A 17,917-nucleotide genomic window follows, 5' to 3' on the forward strand; every position below is an offset into this window, starting at 1 on the left:
CCCACAAAGCCTTATGTCAATATAATATTCAGTTATAACAATTGTCTAAAACCAAAAGCTTTAAATATAGAATTGTTAGTCTTTCGTTTAACACAGCAGCAGCTCTTTAACATTCAGTGGTCATATAAGAAAAAGACATAAGCAAGGTAATAAAATAGGTACATGCATTAGATAAGTCAGAATACCCTTCTATATGTATCACGGTCTGAACACCTGCTGTGCTGTTCTGCTTTAAACTGACAATTGTTTCCCAACATCATTACAGTTTAGAGAACCACAGACTGAAACGTTCATTCACTGAACTCATTGTATGACAAAGGAAAAGGAGAACCCACCAAACAGATTCCCCTATTCTACCCACTATAGGCTCATTTGCATTCAGTTTCAGGGGCAACAACGTGAGTTTCATGTCCAGCAGGGAGAGGACCTACCTGCAGTACATAAGTAAAGATAATAGGAGGTAATACTGGTATGATGGGGTGTTAGATAACACTGATAGCAATAAAGACCACTCAGGGCTTTGCATTGTAGCAGAACAGTCAATAAGTACAGAGACACAGAAGTTACCATCAGTTACAGAGTCCATCATTGTGACAGCATTACCTGCACTTATGGCAGAGTCAACCCAGCAACAGTGTAACTACAAGTCCCAGATTGCCATCCAAGGAGCATGTTGGGACTTGTAGTTCCACGTCAGCTGGAGAGCCGCAGCTTGCTTACCTGAGCCTGAGAGATTTCCTTTGTACACTGACCACTATTCTAAGCCTTTCTATGCTGAAACACTACTTATGGAGAAAATGTTAGAGGACATTAAATCTGGTGGTCGGGTAACTGTGCAAACAAAGATGCTGTAATCTATAACAACAAATCACGTTCTGTCATTTTTCTAGCTCAGATTAATTTATGAAACCAAACATCTGATTGGTTGCTATGGGTTACAGTACCTTTATTGCAATGTTCAGCAGCTTTAATTAAAGCCGCCCAAGGTGCTTTGCATGGCTCGTCTTGGCGAATACCACAAGGGCACTCTTATAAAATGAATTTATATCCTATTTATAAGTAGTTTATCTGCATTTTATCTTTGTACAGATGTGGAGTAAAACACAAGGATCTATTAGTATGTAGCAAGAGCCTCATGTATCCACATTATTTACCAGTGTATTCCTCCATATTATTAATACAGATGATAGACTCCACAAGAACACTGCCCCCACTGGTCACATCAGGAAAATATTTACAAGGCAGTTCATATCATCAAGCCGAAGAATTATGGGACTTGTAGTCCCACAACAGCTGAAGAGCCAAAGGCTTTCTACAGGGTTGAGAGTCTCACTGTATGACTGTGATTTGCTAAACAACTGCATAAAAAAATCTCTACTTCAAAATATATTTCAGACTATCAGGAATCAGACTGCATTACAGGACATATAGATGGAACTATACAGATAACATGGACCATAAAAACGTCCATTAGCTTATCACCATCATGAACGGATTGCGGTGTCCTAGCTAAGTGGACAAGATCCAACTGATTTACAAATACCAGTCTCACAGTACATATAATAACAGTGTTGCACAACAAATACACCAGGAGGGAAAGTTTACTGCAGTCAAAATAAAAACAAACAAAAGTCTGAGCAGTAAATGAACAAATGATTTAGACTTTATATATAGATTATTGTATAAGAACTATTTTAGTCTATAGGTGCAGATGTGTAAAGGAAATCACCTCGACAAGTCTATACACTGAACACCGAAATATGCAAAGTCAGGTTATGGTCATAACTGGAATATCGAACAAGAAGGTTTCAAAATAGAGAAAAAAAATTACCTAACTTTTCAATGCATAAGAAAACCGTTTCTAATGAAACTTTAGAACCAGTATAGCAGTTATATGGGCAGGGAACTGCAGGGGAGCGCTGGCAAATGTTAGCTTGGGGGGCAAGACTCAACTCAGCAGCCTGTTAGGAACGTTTTAAAGGGAAAAAAATGCAAGTGGCCCAGTGACCCAGATACCCCTCTGCCCCCGGACCAGCCTGCCCCTGGGGAACTGAATACGCTGCAGTGTATAGATTAGCATGCTGATGTTTCCCTGTGTACTAGTGTCCCATAGGCTTCCAGCTGTAACATGAACCATTACTTATATGGAATAAAACATGCAAAATAAACCTCCCTTGCCTCATCTAATTTGAATACACTCCCTAATAATCAACTGCATACAAGTCTGTGTTTAGACCCTTTGCCTAAAGCAGTGAAACAGTATAATATAATATGTTACTATGGTAACTTTATACATGTCCTTAGTAACTACATAAAATCAGGGACAGACAGGATAACATGGTTGAAACATCCCAAACGCTATGTGTACATTGTAGGGAAAGCACCGACAACCAATGTTACATATTACTTGTACCACGTATATAATGCACTACAATGGGCATTTCACACAATATATGTCACACACTCTCTATGTAACAATTATATTCACAAATGTGCCACTGTATCTCAGTAGAAAAATCACATTTTGGATGAGACATTCTACATGTATCTATCTGAAGTCACAAGACTGTGCATCAATGGAACAGATGAAACATGCTGGGAGTTTGCAGTCCTGTGAAACATCCATCTGCCATTAAAAGATCCTTCCTAAAAGATATATACAGCAAGTACAATACATTTACTACACTAATGCAATAAACATGCCGTAGCCCAAATAATGTCATTTAGATTTAAAATAGAGCATGCAATGCCTACAATATATCTCCACTTAGTCTCAATAGATAGAGGACTGTGGTGCCCTTACAGCTCTTACTCAGACGTTCTTACTGGGACAGTCCCACTTACCACAGGCTTAGGCTTGCTGATCTCTACCAGCTTGGCCACAATGTCCTCATCGGAGAGCTGGCTGAAGATGTGGGCATCATAAGCCATCGAAATGGAGATTTCTTCCATCATCTTGCCAGGTGCAGCTGGGGGGGTATAAAGTCACTTGTAAAATGATTCAACTTGCTTCCAAATGAGGGTCACTCAGCCACGTCTCCCCCTGACTTATAGGTCCTGGATGGAGGGGAGGAGCCCAGCAAGACACAACTTTCTGCAAGTTTAGTTTCACTGTTGCAGAATTTTCAGGTGGGTTTCTGGGAGGAGCTTATGTTACCTGTATCCTATTCACTGAACACGTGTGATCCTCAGACCAGTCCCTTCTGTCTGTTCAATGTTAATGGCAAAATAGAAGTTTTTCTCCAGCTCAGAAGCAGTATAATTACACCTTGCATCAAAGTTATAGAGTAAAAGGTCAGTGGTCAGACTTTGGTGTCTAGGTGTAGGTCAGTCCATACTGGGTTTCCGATGAAAGTGCCTTATAGGTTAGAGGTTGACTTGGCAGGGCTGTTACCGGTAGCAAACACACACACACACACACACAAGTAACAAAGCATGAGAGATCTGCAGTATAGAAAAGGAGGGAGCTCACAGCTGTGAAAGTATTCTAAATATGCCTGGACAGCCTAGGTCTGCTACATCAGCTTGTTCTTGGTACTCAATGAAAACATCGTAAGATAAAAAAAAACAGTCTGTGTCACCTCTGTACAATCTAACCAGGTTACTCCAAATACCTATATAAATAACAAACTCAGTGTGTCATTGTCATTTGACATCCGAGATGATCATGTTCTCCAGGACTCTTTACAGAAACTTTACCCAGTGCATTGGTGTGCACAGGGCAGCAATAAAATATTAGAAAAATGCACTTCTATGAAAAAAAAGAAAAGTTCTGCAGCAGTGAGCAGGAGGAAGGTGCTGAGAACAAACAAGGCATTGATAAGTGGAGAACTTAAGGGTAACTTCAGAAGCAGAGGTTGATTTCACCACTATTTAAGCAGCGGTTCCCATTGGCCATGGAGCTGTAATCCGAAAACTCTTTGTTGTGTTACTTTGCAGCACAGATGACATTTTCACTTTCCCTGCATGGTCATCTTCCTCTGTTTCCTCGCAGTCTCTTTCCTGAAGCCCAGGTCCAATATTTGCAGTGACATGATGGCTGTTTTGCATTTCAATAGGCTGCTAAAAAAGCAGCAAGGATAATGTAGAGTGCAGCAACATCAGAGGTAATCTCCATACTCTGTGCAGGCGGAGAACAGGAAGATATTCTGCTGCCATCCTGATAACATACAGGCATTTAATAGGCTGAAAATGAAATATTTAATGACATCCTGGAGAGCAGAACCATTAACTCTTTGTGCACTGGTCTTCAGCCAGAACTGCTGCAGAACGCTACGTGAAGATCCTTTCTGATCATTGATTTAATGACATGCAGGGAGGAAAGAATCAAGCTTGAGGTCTGTGGTGTAACCAGGATATAACGAAAGCAGTAAGCACCTGTCTGCTGTCCTTATCTCATTGGGAGAGGCTGCTCCCTCCCACAAGACGATATGAGCTGTCACTTTGCCAGCAGAGCCAGTTAAATGTGAAATATCCTTTCACTGAGCGTTCACAAAGATGTTCTTCCCAGCACAAGCCTCTGCCAGAGCCTGGGCACACAGGAGATGCACAATGGCAAGAGGACACCTGTTGTAGGAGATGCTGCCTCCCAGAATTCCCCTGGCCTCTCAGTCTGACGCCCAGCAACAATAGGCAGGGGACACAATCATCACACACATGCAGGACCGCAGCATATTATAAAGCATTCTGCTCGGTTAATGATAGAAAAATGGCATTCTGTGACCAGGGCTGGGGGAGGGTGGAGGCAGAGAGGCACGTACAGATACTGATCACCATTTCCTTAAAGCCACAGCTCACAAACATGAGAGAGAGAAAGGGAGCATGTGATTGTAGTAGCTATACATATATTTCAAACATGAATTCTTGCTCTGCAATAACATTATATTGTTGCAGCTTTATGATCAACTACAAGACATGTTTGGGGAAAAAAAACCCTCTATGGTGAATTGTAACCTTGAAGCTCCAGAAAGCTATTGAATATTAACCAAGATAACGATAGGACTTCCCTATTCTATATTTTATGACTTAACAGCCACATTTCATGCTTTTAAATGGTTGGATATTGATATTGGCTTAAAATATGGTAAATGTGAGAACATTTCTTTGCCATTTGTACACAATTCTGCCTATTTGTACAGGACAGTCTATAGATGAGCATTACAAGAGGGTGCGAGGGGTGGATCATGTTGCCCCACCTGGGGCTTTAACCAATGAATGTGAGCTAGCCGCTGTAATATGCCTTGTGGCGCGCTCAGATGCACCAATGATATTTTGTGCTGCGATAAGATATATAAATCAGCTTCAAGGTAGGGAGATCGCATACGTAGGTCAAACTCCAGATAAGCGTGAAGACGCAGAAACGTTCTGCATCCTCAAAATGAGAGGTAGAAAAGATCAGGTGTCAAAGAAACGTCTTTTGCTTCATCCATGCACACCTTATAAAGGAAAACGCACTTATAGACACGTGAATACCAACAAAATTAACAAATGTGACACTGACTTATTTAACATATAAATGAGTTTGTCCTAAAATTACTGCTTATCACAAACATAAAAAGTTGAACTTAATTATGGGGAGGTGACCCAAAAGTAATAGTAGACAAGATGCATTCAGTTTCGCCGGCAATGTTCATCCCTAGCTTGGACTGAAACCTTATAAAGGGTCAAAAAGCGGAAAAATGTGCACTGCGTGTCAATGCTATTTACAGTTTCCAAATTACCATTATAGTCTTTACTACCTCTTTTCTATTACCATCTCTAAAATGAACAGTTTCAGTGCAGCCAATCATCAGGCCTGTTCAAGGGACAAAAAGGGTGGTCAGGGCTGGAAAATATTCATTTATTAGGGTGGAATTACACTCCATGTGCCTGTGACAAAACTCTTTGTTCTTTGATAGACCAGACACCAGAATGCGGCTGTCTTACTTATATCAACCTTCACCTGATCAGGATGAATATGCAGATCATCTATTTTCTGTTGACAAGGGTGAGATTTTGGTTGGTCCATGTTACCAGCCATTGTACTGTGCACCAACGTGACCCTACCGAATTGGAAACAATTTGGTACGGCAGCTAGTGAGGACAATGGCCGCTACTGTCATGTGTGCTAGAAGTGCATATAGCAATGCAAAGCTTTGTCATCTGTCTGGCCTGTGACCTGAACAAGGAGCTGACTCTTCTTTCCCATTATACTACAAGATCCTGGGCAGAATAGCGCTCACACTCGCTATTAGTAATAGCAAAGCATGTGCAAGATTATAATGATGAGCGTGTGGTAGTTTATAAATGACCGTGCACCCAGTGCTTCCATCATCAACATGGAGCTGACCAAGTCCGCTGCTGGAAGGGGGGGGGGGGGGGGATTGGAGAAATACTTAGCTAGGGAGACTTTAAATGCAAAATATTTAGACGCAGATTCTCATAACTGTAAGAGCATTGCACATGAGGAGGGATTGCAGCTTATTCCTCTGCTGGTAACAGGATACAGCAACAACATATAGAATAAAATAGTAATAATTGTAGACAACACACCAGGCTTCAGCAACTCACGTCTCTGTGGAAATTACTGAACTATAACTGCCAGCATGCTCTACCAGATGTGAATATAGTACGCTAGTTACGCCGTTCAATAACTAGCGGTCAACTGGTTTCCAATTTTTCACAGACAATATAGAACCCCCCTTGCCCAAACAAACACTTTATTTTTATGGCAGTTTACCTTTTACAAGCTGCCCTGAAATCTTAGAAATGTGTTGCTCCCTAGCTACTTCTACATGATCCTCTGCCAGGAACCAAGACCCTGAAACTCGAGTAGTTCAGGTGTGCCCACAATCACACAAAGGAGATCACAGCATTATGAAACCACTACACTGTGCTGCATATTCTGCTTGTGATACACCTGCGTTCTCACCGACATGAAAAGAGATCAAAAACCGTCCTTCAGTGAGTACAACAATACACTACAAAGAGATTACCATGCAAATTACCTTTGGAAATGGTAATAAGATGACATGAAATTGCACTGATCTACATATATGTCAATATGAATGTAGATTTTTTTTTTACTTATCAATATTTCTTTGTTATTGAAATCTGCTCTTACACAACAGCGCCTGATAAGTCAGAAATATAATGAAAATAAGTACAATGTCTGTAACCTACCAAATGGTGCATAGATAGATCGGCTGAAAAATACTATAAATCACCATTTTTTCAGTAAACCTCAGCCTTATTGTGTCTAGTTTTAAAATAAATGAGCCAGACTGCACAAGCCTGCCCTCCAGGGGCCGTCTAGATAATGGCTACAGTCTGGTACAACCGCTGTTTGATAAACTTGGTCTCACAGGTCATTTATATTGCTTGGCATGTTAAATGGAGCCTGTTTGTCCAGCTCACTTCCATCCTAATCATACTTGGACCCTGATAATCCGCTAGCCGTACAGCTCCTTTGTGAACAGGAGATTTCAAGGTGTGGTGTTTGAAACTGGGGGTATTATATATAAGTTGGAGGTTTTTGTAATGCTGGCGGACTAATGCCTAGAGGTATTCTATATCTGTACGGACACCAGCCAACGAAAACCCTTTGCACACAGAATGGACAGTAAATTCTAGTACCTACTGCAACTGCAGGCAAACCTTCCTCTGTCTGTGTATGTTGGGCAGCACAGTGGAGCAGTGGTTAGCATTGCTACTCCACAGGACTGGGATTATGAGGATAAACTGAAGGGGAAGTCAGGTGACCTCTGGTATAGGGGTCATGAGTTCAGTTCCAACCAAGAACCTATATGTGTAGAGTTTGTGTGGTCTCCTGTGTTTCTTCCCAAAACCATGCTGTGAGTGTGTGTGCATGAGTATGAGTGAATGTGAGTGTGTGTTTTGGGGAATTTAGAATGTGATCTCCAATGAAGCAGGGAGTGATGTGAATGATTACGTGGTCTCTGCACAGTGCTATGTAATATGGTTTGTGTTATATAAACAATAGTAATAATAATAATAATATAGTTAGATGTAACATTTTTACACTATCCTTTTGATACAGGTTTTATAAAAGTCTCCTTCTATTGAAGAAGATCATTTACAATGCAGGAAGCTACAATACATTCAGTATACCTGACATAACTGGGATTATGGTGCTACAGGGTCCTGTCCTGAGTGTATCGTGTGCGATACGTTCAGCTGCTCCAGCTCAGCAGCAAATCTGTCCCTAGAAATTAATTTTAAAAGTTGCAAACTATACAGTTTTAATACTGCTATTATTAAGTTGCCATTGTGCTTATAACAGAAGCATAAATGAACATTGAGATACACAATACTGTTGCATATATTGAACACTTTTTTACAAATACACAACTACTTATAGATGGGGGGTATGCTGCAAACAGACAGGGACATGCAGAATGCTCCCTCCTAACCAGGCTTCCCAAACTACTGAGAATGTAGGAACATTAAGAGGTACAGCCAGGGCCGATGCTAGGGTCCTCGGCGCCCTAGGCAGAATTTCAAAATCCGCCCCTTCCACATCTTTCCTTACCTTAACTTGGCTCTTAACGTCCCTCGCTGACACTGTCGGCTGTGATGATGTCAGTGAGTGGAAGGGAGGAGACGGAGCGCCCCATCAGCTGTTGGAGGGGAGGGTGGCAGTGGTGATCCATAGCCCCTCCCCCTCCCCGTGAATCTATCTGAAGCTGTGCGGTGGCCGTGGAAGGTATGCTCAGCGGTCGCCGCACAGTTTTAAAGTACCATAATAAAAGCATTTTAATTCTGTGGCGCCCACCAGAGCCCGGTGTCCTAGGCAACTGCCTAACCTTGCCTAATGGGAGTGCCGGGCCTGGGTACAGCAGCAGCGTACCAAAGGCTCTAGTGCAAAGTTTGGGCCGGGGTCCTTAACCTCTCCCATCGCTAATCCCATGTGCACTTGTATGCTCTGGCAGTTATTTACCAAGTTTTTATATTTTCATTTATGTTTATTACAATTATCATCATCTTCAGCTATTTATATAGCGCTACTAATTCCGCAGCGCTGTACATAGAACTCACATCAGTTCCTACCCCATTGGAGCTTACAGTCTAAATTCCCTAACACACAGACTAGGGTCAATTTGATAGCAGCCAATTAACCTATGAAACCTGTTTATGGAATGTGGGAGGAAACCGGAGCACCCGGAGGAAACCCACGCAAACACGTCTAATAGTAAACTGACAAGCCATTGGATACATTTGTTCGTAGACCTGATATTATTGGCTGGCAGGTGAAACCTCATTCAAGCCTTTCCTGCTTCTCAGTGGCATTCCTTCCTGTTGGGGGTTGTCCTGAATGTACTTTGCAACAGCACAGAGCTGCCCTGTGACAACGATAATGATATTACAGATATGTCCACACGTTCACTAAATTATCTATTAGTATCCCTGTCCCCATATCCTCTCAGGGGTGGGCAAACCTGTCCTCAAGGGCCATATCCAGTTCATGTTTTTAGGATTTCTGTCTGTAGAAACAGGTGGGATAATTACTGACCCAGCCAAATAGATTAACTCAGCTGTACATGATTAAAGAAATCCTAAAAACATGAACTGGATATGGCCCTTGAGGACAGGTTTGCCCACCCCTGCTATGGGAACTGCGGTCTTGTCCCATTTAACCGGCCCCCAGAAACATGCAGCTTTTCACAGCTTGACTCTGAAAGTGAACCCAGTGGCGCACGCAGGGGGGGGGGGTTTCTGGGTCTCCAGAAACCCCCCCACCTCCGCTAAAAAGTGCCCTACTGTAGTATACAGCAGCCACGGCGCTGTCTAGGAAGCGTCCGTGGCGGTGCTGTATTGTATACAGCACCGCGGCTGCTGTATACTACAGTGCAGCCGAAACGGCGCTGCGCGGCAGGTCTCTACATTATTTTTTTTCCGGGGGCGGAGGAAACCCCCCCTGACAAATCCTCCGTGCGTCCCTGGAACCCCATCTTCAGAGGAGCCCGGTCAGAAATAAATTCTTACCACTGCTATTAGTGCTGAGAGTGTAGATTTTACCATCCGCAGGGACAGCTGCTTATAGGAGCAGTTGCACCTACTTCAGTATGTTAGTAAATCGCAGCGTTATTACTTCTAACATTGCTGCGAATAACGGCGATGAGAGATGTTTCGTTAATGGGCCAAATGCACAATAGGTCTTAAATAGACCCCATAATCACATAGCTGACAGACTTCGATAAATGTGGTTTTATAGTAAAAACCTGTTTTACAGACTCTTCTAGTGAATCAATGATACCTATCCAGTGTTCTCCCTAGCACCTATTTCCCAGGTGCTCCACCCGGCTGTTGGGACCCAACAGAATCCTAGTATAATAAAATAAACCATTGTGTCTCCAAGTATAACAGGCACTATGTGAGCACTACAGCCAGCAGTGTGCATTAGACCACTGACCACCACTCCTGGCACGTGTGGGCAATAACCTCCAACATTTTTCATTATTATTGCAAAGTATTACAACTGCCCCCACCCGGCTGCTTCCTAATGCCACCCGGCTGGCAACATTTTCAGGGGAGAACTCTGCTAACAGAGGTTGAAATAATCAGATTTTTTGGCTTCCCTTAATCTTTCAATTTACATTTGCAAAGAATGAGAGGTTTTAATACAATACAGACATATGTCATATCCTTTGTTTCTACTCCAACTAAATATATACTGTAAACATGCTGTACAGAAAATACGCTCTTAAAAACCCACCCATAAATAGCACAACTTTGCACACAGCAGTGTGAATACATACCTACAAAAAAAACTCTAATTTTAAAGGTTTACCCCATATTTTTGCCATCTCAAAAGGATGTGGCCTGTTGTGGTTTAGGTAGATATGAGGTGTGGTATGGGCCAATAGGGTGTTGTATATTTTTCCATTGGGAACGTTGACTAAGCAACATCCAACAGATGAGAACATACTTTCCACCTTTTAGTACTTCGAAAGGGAGGTCAAGTGTCAAGCACGAGATGGGGTGTGACGTGATCACCATACCCCCACCCCCTGATGAGCCTCTATTCACTGCATGACATAGCTCCAGACGGAGCCTGATGATACGATTCTAGGGGCTGGTGCAAATACACACACACTAGGACAACTGCCAGCACCAGCTAGTCGCTGCTGATTGCGGTTTCACCTATGAAGTTGCTCTGTGTTTTTTTTTTCATTGATCGTGCATAAATTATAGGGTTTTGTGTTTCTATTTGTAAACGACAAAACATTTTTATTATTTTCATGCGTAAGCGAGAAGGAAGGCTATATCTGTGGCATTATACGATGCTTTTTAGCAAATGTTGTTGTCCCTTGGAATAAAAATGTTGACAACGTGTTATTGTGCTTAGAGCTGGTTCTGTGTATGTGAGTATATAGCTGCAGAGCTGGGTGCATCTTGAGATGCTGAAATACACTATTCCTGTGTGCACATTTTTGGGCTGTACATCAGGCCCAATGTATTCAACAGTGAAGCTAAAAGACCTTTTTGTTCGCCAGCTCCCATGATAAACATATCTTTTTTACTAAGCAGTAAAGCAGCCCACCTTGTGACATCATAAAACCCACCAGGATTTCCTGTATGTGACACATGCAGTAACCTAGCTATATAGGAAACTATTCATGTAAACATATTAAGAAATACATGAAAAGTGCATTCAAAATAGGTTAAACAAGAATTGATGATGCCGTTCCCAACACCGTTTTTGACATTTTACAAAGTGACTTATTTCTCATGCGTTAATGCACACTGTCAGTACTATAGATTGCACTGGTAAGATGCATTAAAAAGGCAGCACTAAAGAGCGTTTAAAGCGCAGGTTAGTTTCCCTGCCTTTCCACCCATTATCCCACTGCTGCTGTGTGAACAAGCCCACTAACTCCTGGGGCCCTACGATTCTGGATTCTAAATGTGGGATCCATTTAAAAACAATTTAAAGAAAAGCAGAGCTAAGCACTTCAAACCAGAGATCTAGTAAACTTGTAAAAGAAGGGAGCCTGTAAATCCATGACACCACCTCTCTGATTGTTATTTATAAACAAGTCTATTGTTTTCTAGCCACACCCACTTTATTGTTGTCTAGCCACACCCACTTTCCATGTTGTTGCTGTGAGCAAAAGGTTAAGCACTGAATTGTTATCATGCTGCATCATATGTTTCCCTATCTTCAATATTTCTACCACGTATTCATTCATGGACGCTTGGACATCTTTGAATAAAAGCCCAGTGAGGTTGTCCACTATGCTTTCTAAGCCTGAGAGCGTGGAGAAGACAGAGAGTGAGCTATTGGGTCTCTTTGTCCTCTGTACAGTGAGTTTGTTCTGTTATCTGATGGACATAGGAAAATACAGATAACGGAACAGAACATAGTGGCTTCAAGGAAACATGAGAAGTGTAGACAGTGCAGAGTGCGTCCTTGTACTGTGTCAAGGAAATCCTTCACAACATGCTTTATGTACTGATAAAACGCTGTGTGCATCATTTTCTTTATCAGTGCTTAGATTGTAACTGTTTATACCACATACTGCATTAGTACATGGGCGGCTTGTTTACCACTATACATCTTTTCTGTTCTTTTCACTTGTTAATAAATGCCTGAAAAGTACATTAACAATAGAAGATACGTGTATGGAGTTGCTGTCAGCGTTGCATCTTGATTAAGAGGGCATTTAATGTTCTAGAGCACAGCATGTCCTATGTCTCATGTATTGGCACGATGCTCTATTTGTTTTTCCCCATAATCCCAGAGCATGTGTGTGTGCGAGTCCTAATGGGAGAATATTGTGTTTCCAATAGGAAGGTATATTAAGCAGGCCACATATACGGTGGATATCATCTGCTGAATTTAGACAAACTATCCTGCTGTGGTGCCAGAGAATTTTATCTGGATTTCCATCAATTTCAGGCAAAAAAGCCAACGTGTGGCCCCTGGCTGTGCACACTAATGGCCCCAGGGATCTGACATTTTGGCCTAAATGCAGAATGGTTGGATCTGTCCAACTAGACCACGCACATGTATCCAGGTGTGACACAGATCCTGATAATCAGGTGTTACGTGCGGGTCCTTGCAGTTGTAGGTTAGGATTAACTGGAAGACAACTTCCCCACAATCCATGAATGCTGTTGACAACAGAATCTGGTGTGCAGCTCCCATTGAATACATCACCAGCCTTTTACATGACAGTTAAACATTTCAATAAAGTCTGGTACTCTTGGTACCACCAAAATAACAGCACCCCCTTAGGTTTGATATAACTTTCTTGGTATACACATACAGGATACCATGCTAAACCATACTTGCCAGCTCTCCCTGAATGTCAGGGAGACTCCCTGAAATAGGGGTGATCTCCCTCACTCCCTGAAGAGTCTGGCATTCTCCCTGATGCTGAGCCAGTACAAGACGTGGTTGGCTTCACCATCTGTGGCATGATGACACAGTTCAGAAATTGTGTCCTATGTCCATGTATTGATGCCTATGGAGGTGGCCATTTTCATGGAGACCAAGATTTAATCAAAGACTGACAGGTAAGACAACATGACTTCAGTAATGGAGACAGAAATGTAAAAGACACTTTAGTCTCTAGAGATTTATTAGCTGCTTTTCTTTAACGCATAGTTGCCTACTCGCCCTGCAATAGATAAGTTTGGGGACGCTTAATGACGCAAATATTGTGTCATCTTAGCCCCACCCCCTGCTGTAATTGGCCAAAATTGGGACAATCGTTTAGGGGGTGGGGCCAAAATGATGAAATCTGTCAAGCCCTGCCCCCGCACGCCCACCTCCCCCGGGATCTCTCTGAAGCAAACGAGGAAAAGTTGGCAAGTATGTACTAAACCCAACCGCTGCTCCTTAGAATGTTTTACAATCCTTTCCTTCTTCTCCAATAGCTACAGAAAAATCTATAGCATCACTTCCCCATCCCCTCTTTTACCTCCCCCCCTCCATCAGACACAGCCCCCCTATCTTCTCCATCCATTTATAATTTAAAAAACACTACATCTCACTTCAGGCCATATAGTCACACTTCTAAAGGGCACTCCACTCCGTATGCTGATCTTGATATTTAGATCTTTTTTTTGTGTGTCTTAATATGTATATTTGACCTTTCTGATTTGTATACTTTTCCTATATTTTCTATATTTTGCCAAACATGATCTGCATTTAACTATATACTGCTGTTCTAAATAAAACGGTTACAAATAAATTAATGAAATTGCGAGATGTGCAATGATAAGCTTGCACAGCTGAAAATACAGATTACCCACGGAGGTCATGCAGTAGTATAACAGCAGCTACATGTTCTTGTTGTACAGCCTAGCATGGAACTGAAGTGAGTGCGAGACAACTGTATCCCAAGCAGGGCTTTTCAGTGAAGCCCTGCACAACTGGGAGAGCAAGGTTACATTTATTAGCTAGATGAGATTTAAAGGCACACTATAATTTTATGTATTCATTGTACTATTTTAATCATGTTAGATGTTTTATTTATTTCAGTTCAATGATTTCTGTTCCTACAGTTCCCTCCTTACAATGGTAGAGAGGCCTTGGACCCAACCCCAGCTAATGAATAGAGAAGGTGGGTGTAGTGATATCACTCCCGTATTCCTATGACCCACTCTCATATACCATGACTACAGCTCTCCAATAGCATTGTGGTGTCATAATAAGGAACTCATCTCTCCAACTCCCCCCCACTTGGCTGATACCCCATCCCCCTCCCAACACTAGCTGCACACAGGACCGGTACAGTTTCCCCATCCAGTGGTCATTGGCTACCGCAAACTGTAATCACACTATTAGCAGATAACGTTATTGTAATGTGCAGAAGTCAGATATCTCGGAGGAGGAAGTGATAATGGTCTGTGTGTGTGACTGGTGGCAGCAGAGGGGAAGCGGGATGTGAGCAGAGAAGTGTTGTACATTTAGGTAACATATGGAGAGCCTCATGTTGTATAACAGTTGTATACAAACACACACATAGAAAAGTGTTCAGTAATACTTATGCAAACAGCACATTTCAGTTTTTTTCTCTTAGGATGTTTTTGAAACATAAAACAATGTCACATTAAAAATAAATCATTTTCAATTTCAGGGCATTAAAATAAAGTTCTAAAAGTTAACAAAATTTTAGTATAGGCGTCTTTATTCAATAAAATGAGAGCATTGGTCAATTTGTGGTTCCAGAATAGCGGGAGAGGCACATGTTGAATAACTGTTCCTTATTATGCTGTCTTTTCTGCAACCCGGCTATCTCCAGATGTTGTAGAACTACATGTCCCAGCATTCTGAAACCCACCATAGTATGCAGTGCCACAACAGCAAGAGGTTGCATATAACTGCTGCATTGCATGCAGCCTGGCCTTTCCCCTTCATATCTCATGAAGCACAGTCCATTTTTACTTCATTATACAAGGACCACGAGGGATGGAGGGGGGGGGGGGGGGGGGGCGGTCGAAGCTGAGATAGGACCAGCGCTGTCAATTAAAATCACACACATAATAAAGTGTAAATGAAATAAAAAAAGACAGCACGACTCCTCCTACAAGTTCTAAAACTAGCACCAGGGCACTTTAAAAACCTTTTCTCCACTGCAGTCTCTTTATAATGAACACAGTGTTCCATAAGACACCCTGTCCGTTGTGCCTAAAACATATCAAGCTTAAACACACCCACACAACATCTAAAAACATTTTAATTAAATGAAATACACACTCCCCACCCAGTTCTCTACATAATGTTTGACAAATAATCTCTGGTCACTCCAAGTAGGAATCACTGATGGCTCCACTATGGCAGAGGTGATGTCAAGCACCCAACGCACGACCTAGAACCGCTGTGCTAGCAGCAAGCATGTACCTATACACCCATCTCTTGGGAAAGAAATGCCAACGCTGCATATAGGATCTATTAACACCACCGGTAATAATGATGATGTTATGTGGATTGATAATTTCAATTTAATCAGACATGACAGATTATTTTATAGCAAGATGAGTAATTTTTACCTTTATATTACAGGCCTGTTCCATTAGTCTCCGAGCATTCTCCTCAGCCCGGTACCGTTTTGGCAGCTGGACCCGGAAAAACTTTAACGCCCCTTCAAAGTCAGCTTGCAGGAGGTCTTCCTTGGACGTCTTTTAGAGAAAACAAAGATGCAAAGTTAAAAGCTTCTCTTGTTTAGCGTGTACCAGCACACTCTGTCCAGGAAATAAAACATACTTGTATCAATAATGGACCACAATGTACAATCACCGTGGTTTCCAACCTTTCTAATGTTGTATAAACCTACTGACTTGTCATTGTGTTCCTAATGTTACAATAATGTAATAAACAAAACTATGATCGTTAAACGTAAGTAAAGCAAATTTTGGCTAGTACGTGTTTTGTTTTAAAAATACAATGTTCTAGTATGAAAAATGATTGTTATATTGTATTCACACTGCTGGACACAGTAAAACGAATTCTATAAAACTCCCCACATTTTCATAAAGGGCTTTCCCATTTTTCGACAACCTAATAGGTAATAGGAGGGAATCACAGCATACGTGATAGGTGGGAGGGGGCAGGTTAAGGCGGAGCTTTCCAAAAGCAGACAACACCCTGAAATGCTAGTGGCCTTAGATAAATAAGCAGGCGGTCTAGGATGTAGTCACTTTCTTACAACACATCCAGCTTGGCAGTTTATCACACAAATAAGCCCCAACAAATTGGTAACATTGTATAATGAAAATATACAGTTAGATCCACAGTACTCTAAATGACTTAAATATACACTTATGTAAGTTGTTTAAAGTAAGAGGTAGTGTAGGTGTTGTACAACTTCCTTCATCCATTTATTAACCTAAATACTTTCTATGCAGAATACTACCTAGGCACTAGGTCTTTCCAGGAGGTGTAAGTAATGTCATTGGCTTGCCCCCGCAGATCTAAGTTCTGGCTTTGCACCAATAATAATAATACATAATCAGACCCCGAATCTCTGGTGGTATTATAATAATGAGATTAGGAGGGGGTGGGGAAACCTACATTTATGTATCAAGCTGTGCAGCAGTAATTACACTGTTGCTCTATATGTTATTGCCATTGTTGCTATAACTTTTACAGTAAAGTAACAATATTCTTGCCTTCGGTCCCGCTATACCAGTGTTGGCTTACCTGTGACACTACAGGTGTTGTGAAACTACAAGTCCCAGCATGCTTTGCAAATAAATAGCAACTTATTGCTGGAAGGGTATGCTGGGACTTGTAGTTTCACAACACCTGGAGTGTCACAGGTTAGCCAACACTGCGCTATATTATACAACCTATGGTGGTGTGCTACCCATACACACACCTACTGCACACAGTACCACTCGCTGGAGCTTGACTCGCCCCTAGGCGGCACTAGGTATACGCCCATGGGTGGAGCTAGACACATCCTTTGGGCATACTATTACAGATGTATTATAAAGAATAGCGAACCCTCTACTTTAAAATATAAGGCTATGAAAGAACACCTTGCAGATCCATGACCTACACAAGTGTTGGCTAACCTGTGACACTCCATGTGTTGCGAAACTACAAGTCCCAGCATGCTTTGCCAATATATAGCAACTTATTGCTTGAAGGGTATGCTGGGACTTGTAGTTTCACAACACCTGGAGTGTCACAGGTTAGCCAACACTGACCTACACTGAAGTGTGTGGCCTTCAGCAATGTGTTTTTATATAGTCACAGAACTCTTTGAGGACTTCTAATATCCTTGTATTCACACCAGTGGGGTCATTATCCCATATATTATGTACATGGTCCAACATACATCTTACTGGGAACAGTCACAATGCTTAATCTATATCAGAGCAGGAAGAAACTAATTTTAGCAGCGCTAAAGCCTGTTGCTATAATACAAGACCAAGTTAGGAATGACTCCTATATACAGCA

The 17,917-nt window shown here is 41.8% G+C and overlaps 1 protein-coding gene across 5 annotated transcripts in view; it reads right to left on the bottom strand.

The window, feature by feature from the left end:
• RABGAP1L (RAB GTPase activating protein 1 like) overlaps positions 1–17,917 on the bottom strand; it is a 244,643-nt gene that overhangs the window by 25,881 nt on the left and 200,845 nt on the right. For 4 of the 5 annotated variants that reach the window (XM_075182154.1, XM_075182156.1, XM_075182157.1 and 1 more), the window contains one exon: positions 16,003–16,131. In XM_075182154.1, the coding sequence (XP_075038255.1) occupies positions 16,003–16,131 (129 nt within the window). Of the gene's footprint in view, positions 1–2,844; positions 4,632–16,002; positions 16,132–17,917 lie in introns of those variants that run through there. The other variant, XM_075182158.1, reaches the window with a different exon arrangement.

The sequence above is a fragment of the Mixophyes fleayi genome, chromosome 8 (genome assembly GCF_038048845.1).
Source record: "Mixophyes fleayi isolate aMixFle1 chromosome 8, aMixFle1.hap1, whole genome shotgun sequence".
Lineage (NCBI taxonomy): Eukaryota > Metazoa > Chordata > Amphibia > Anura > Limnodynastidae > Mixophyes > Mixophyes fleayi.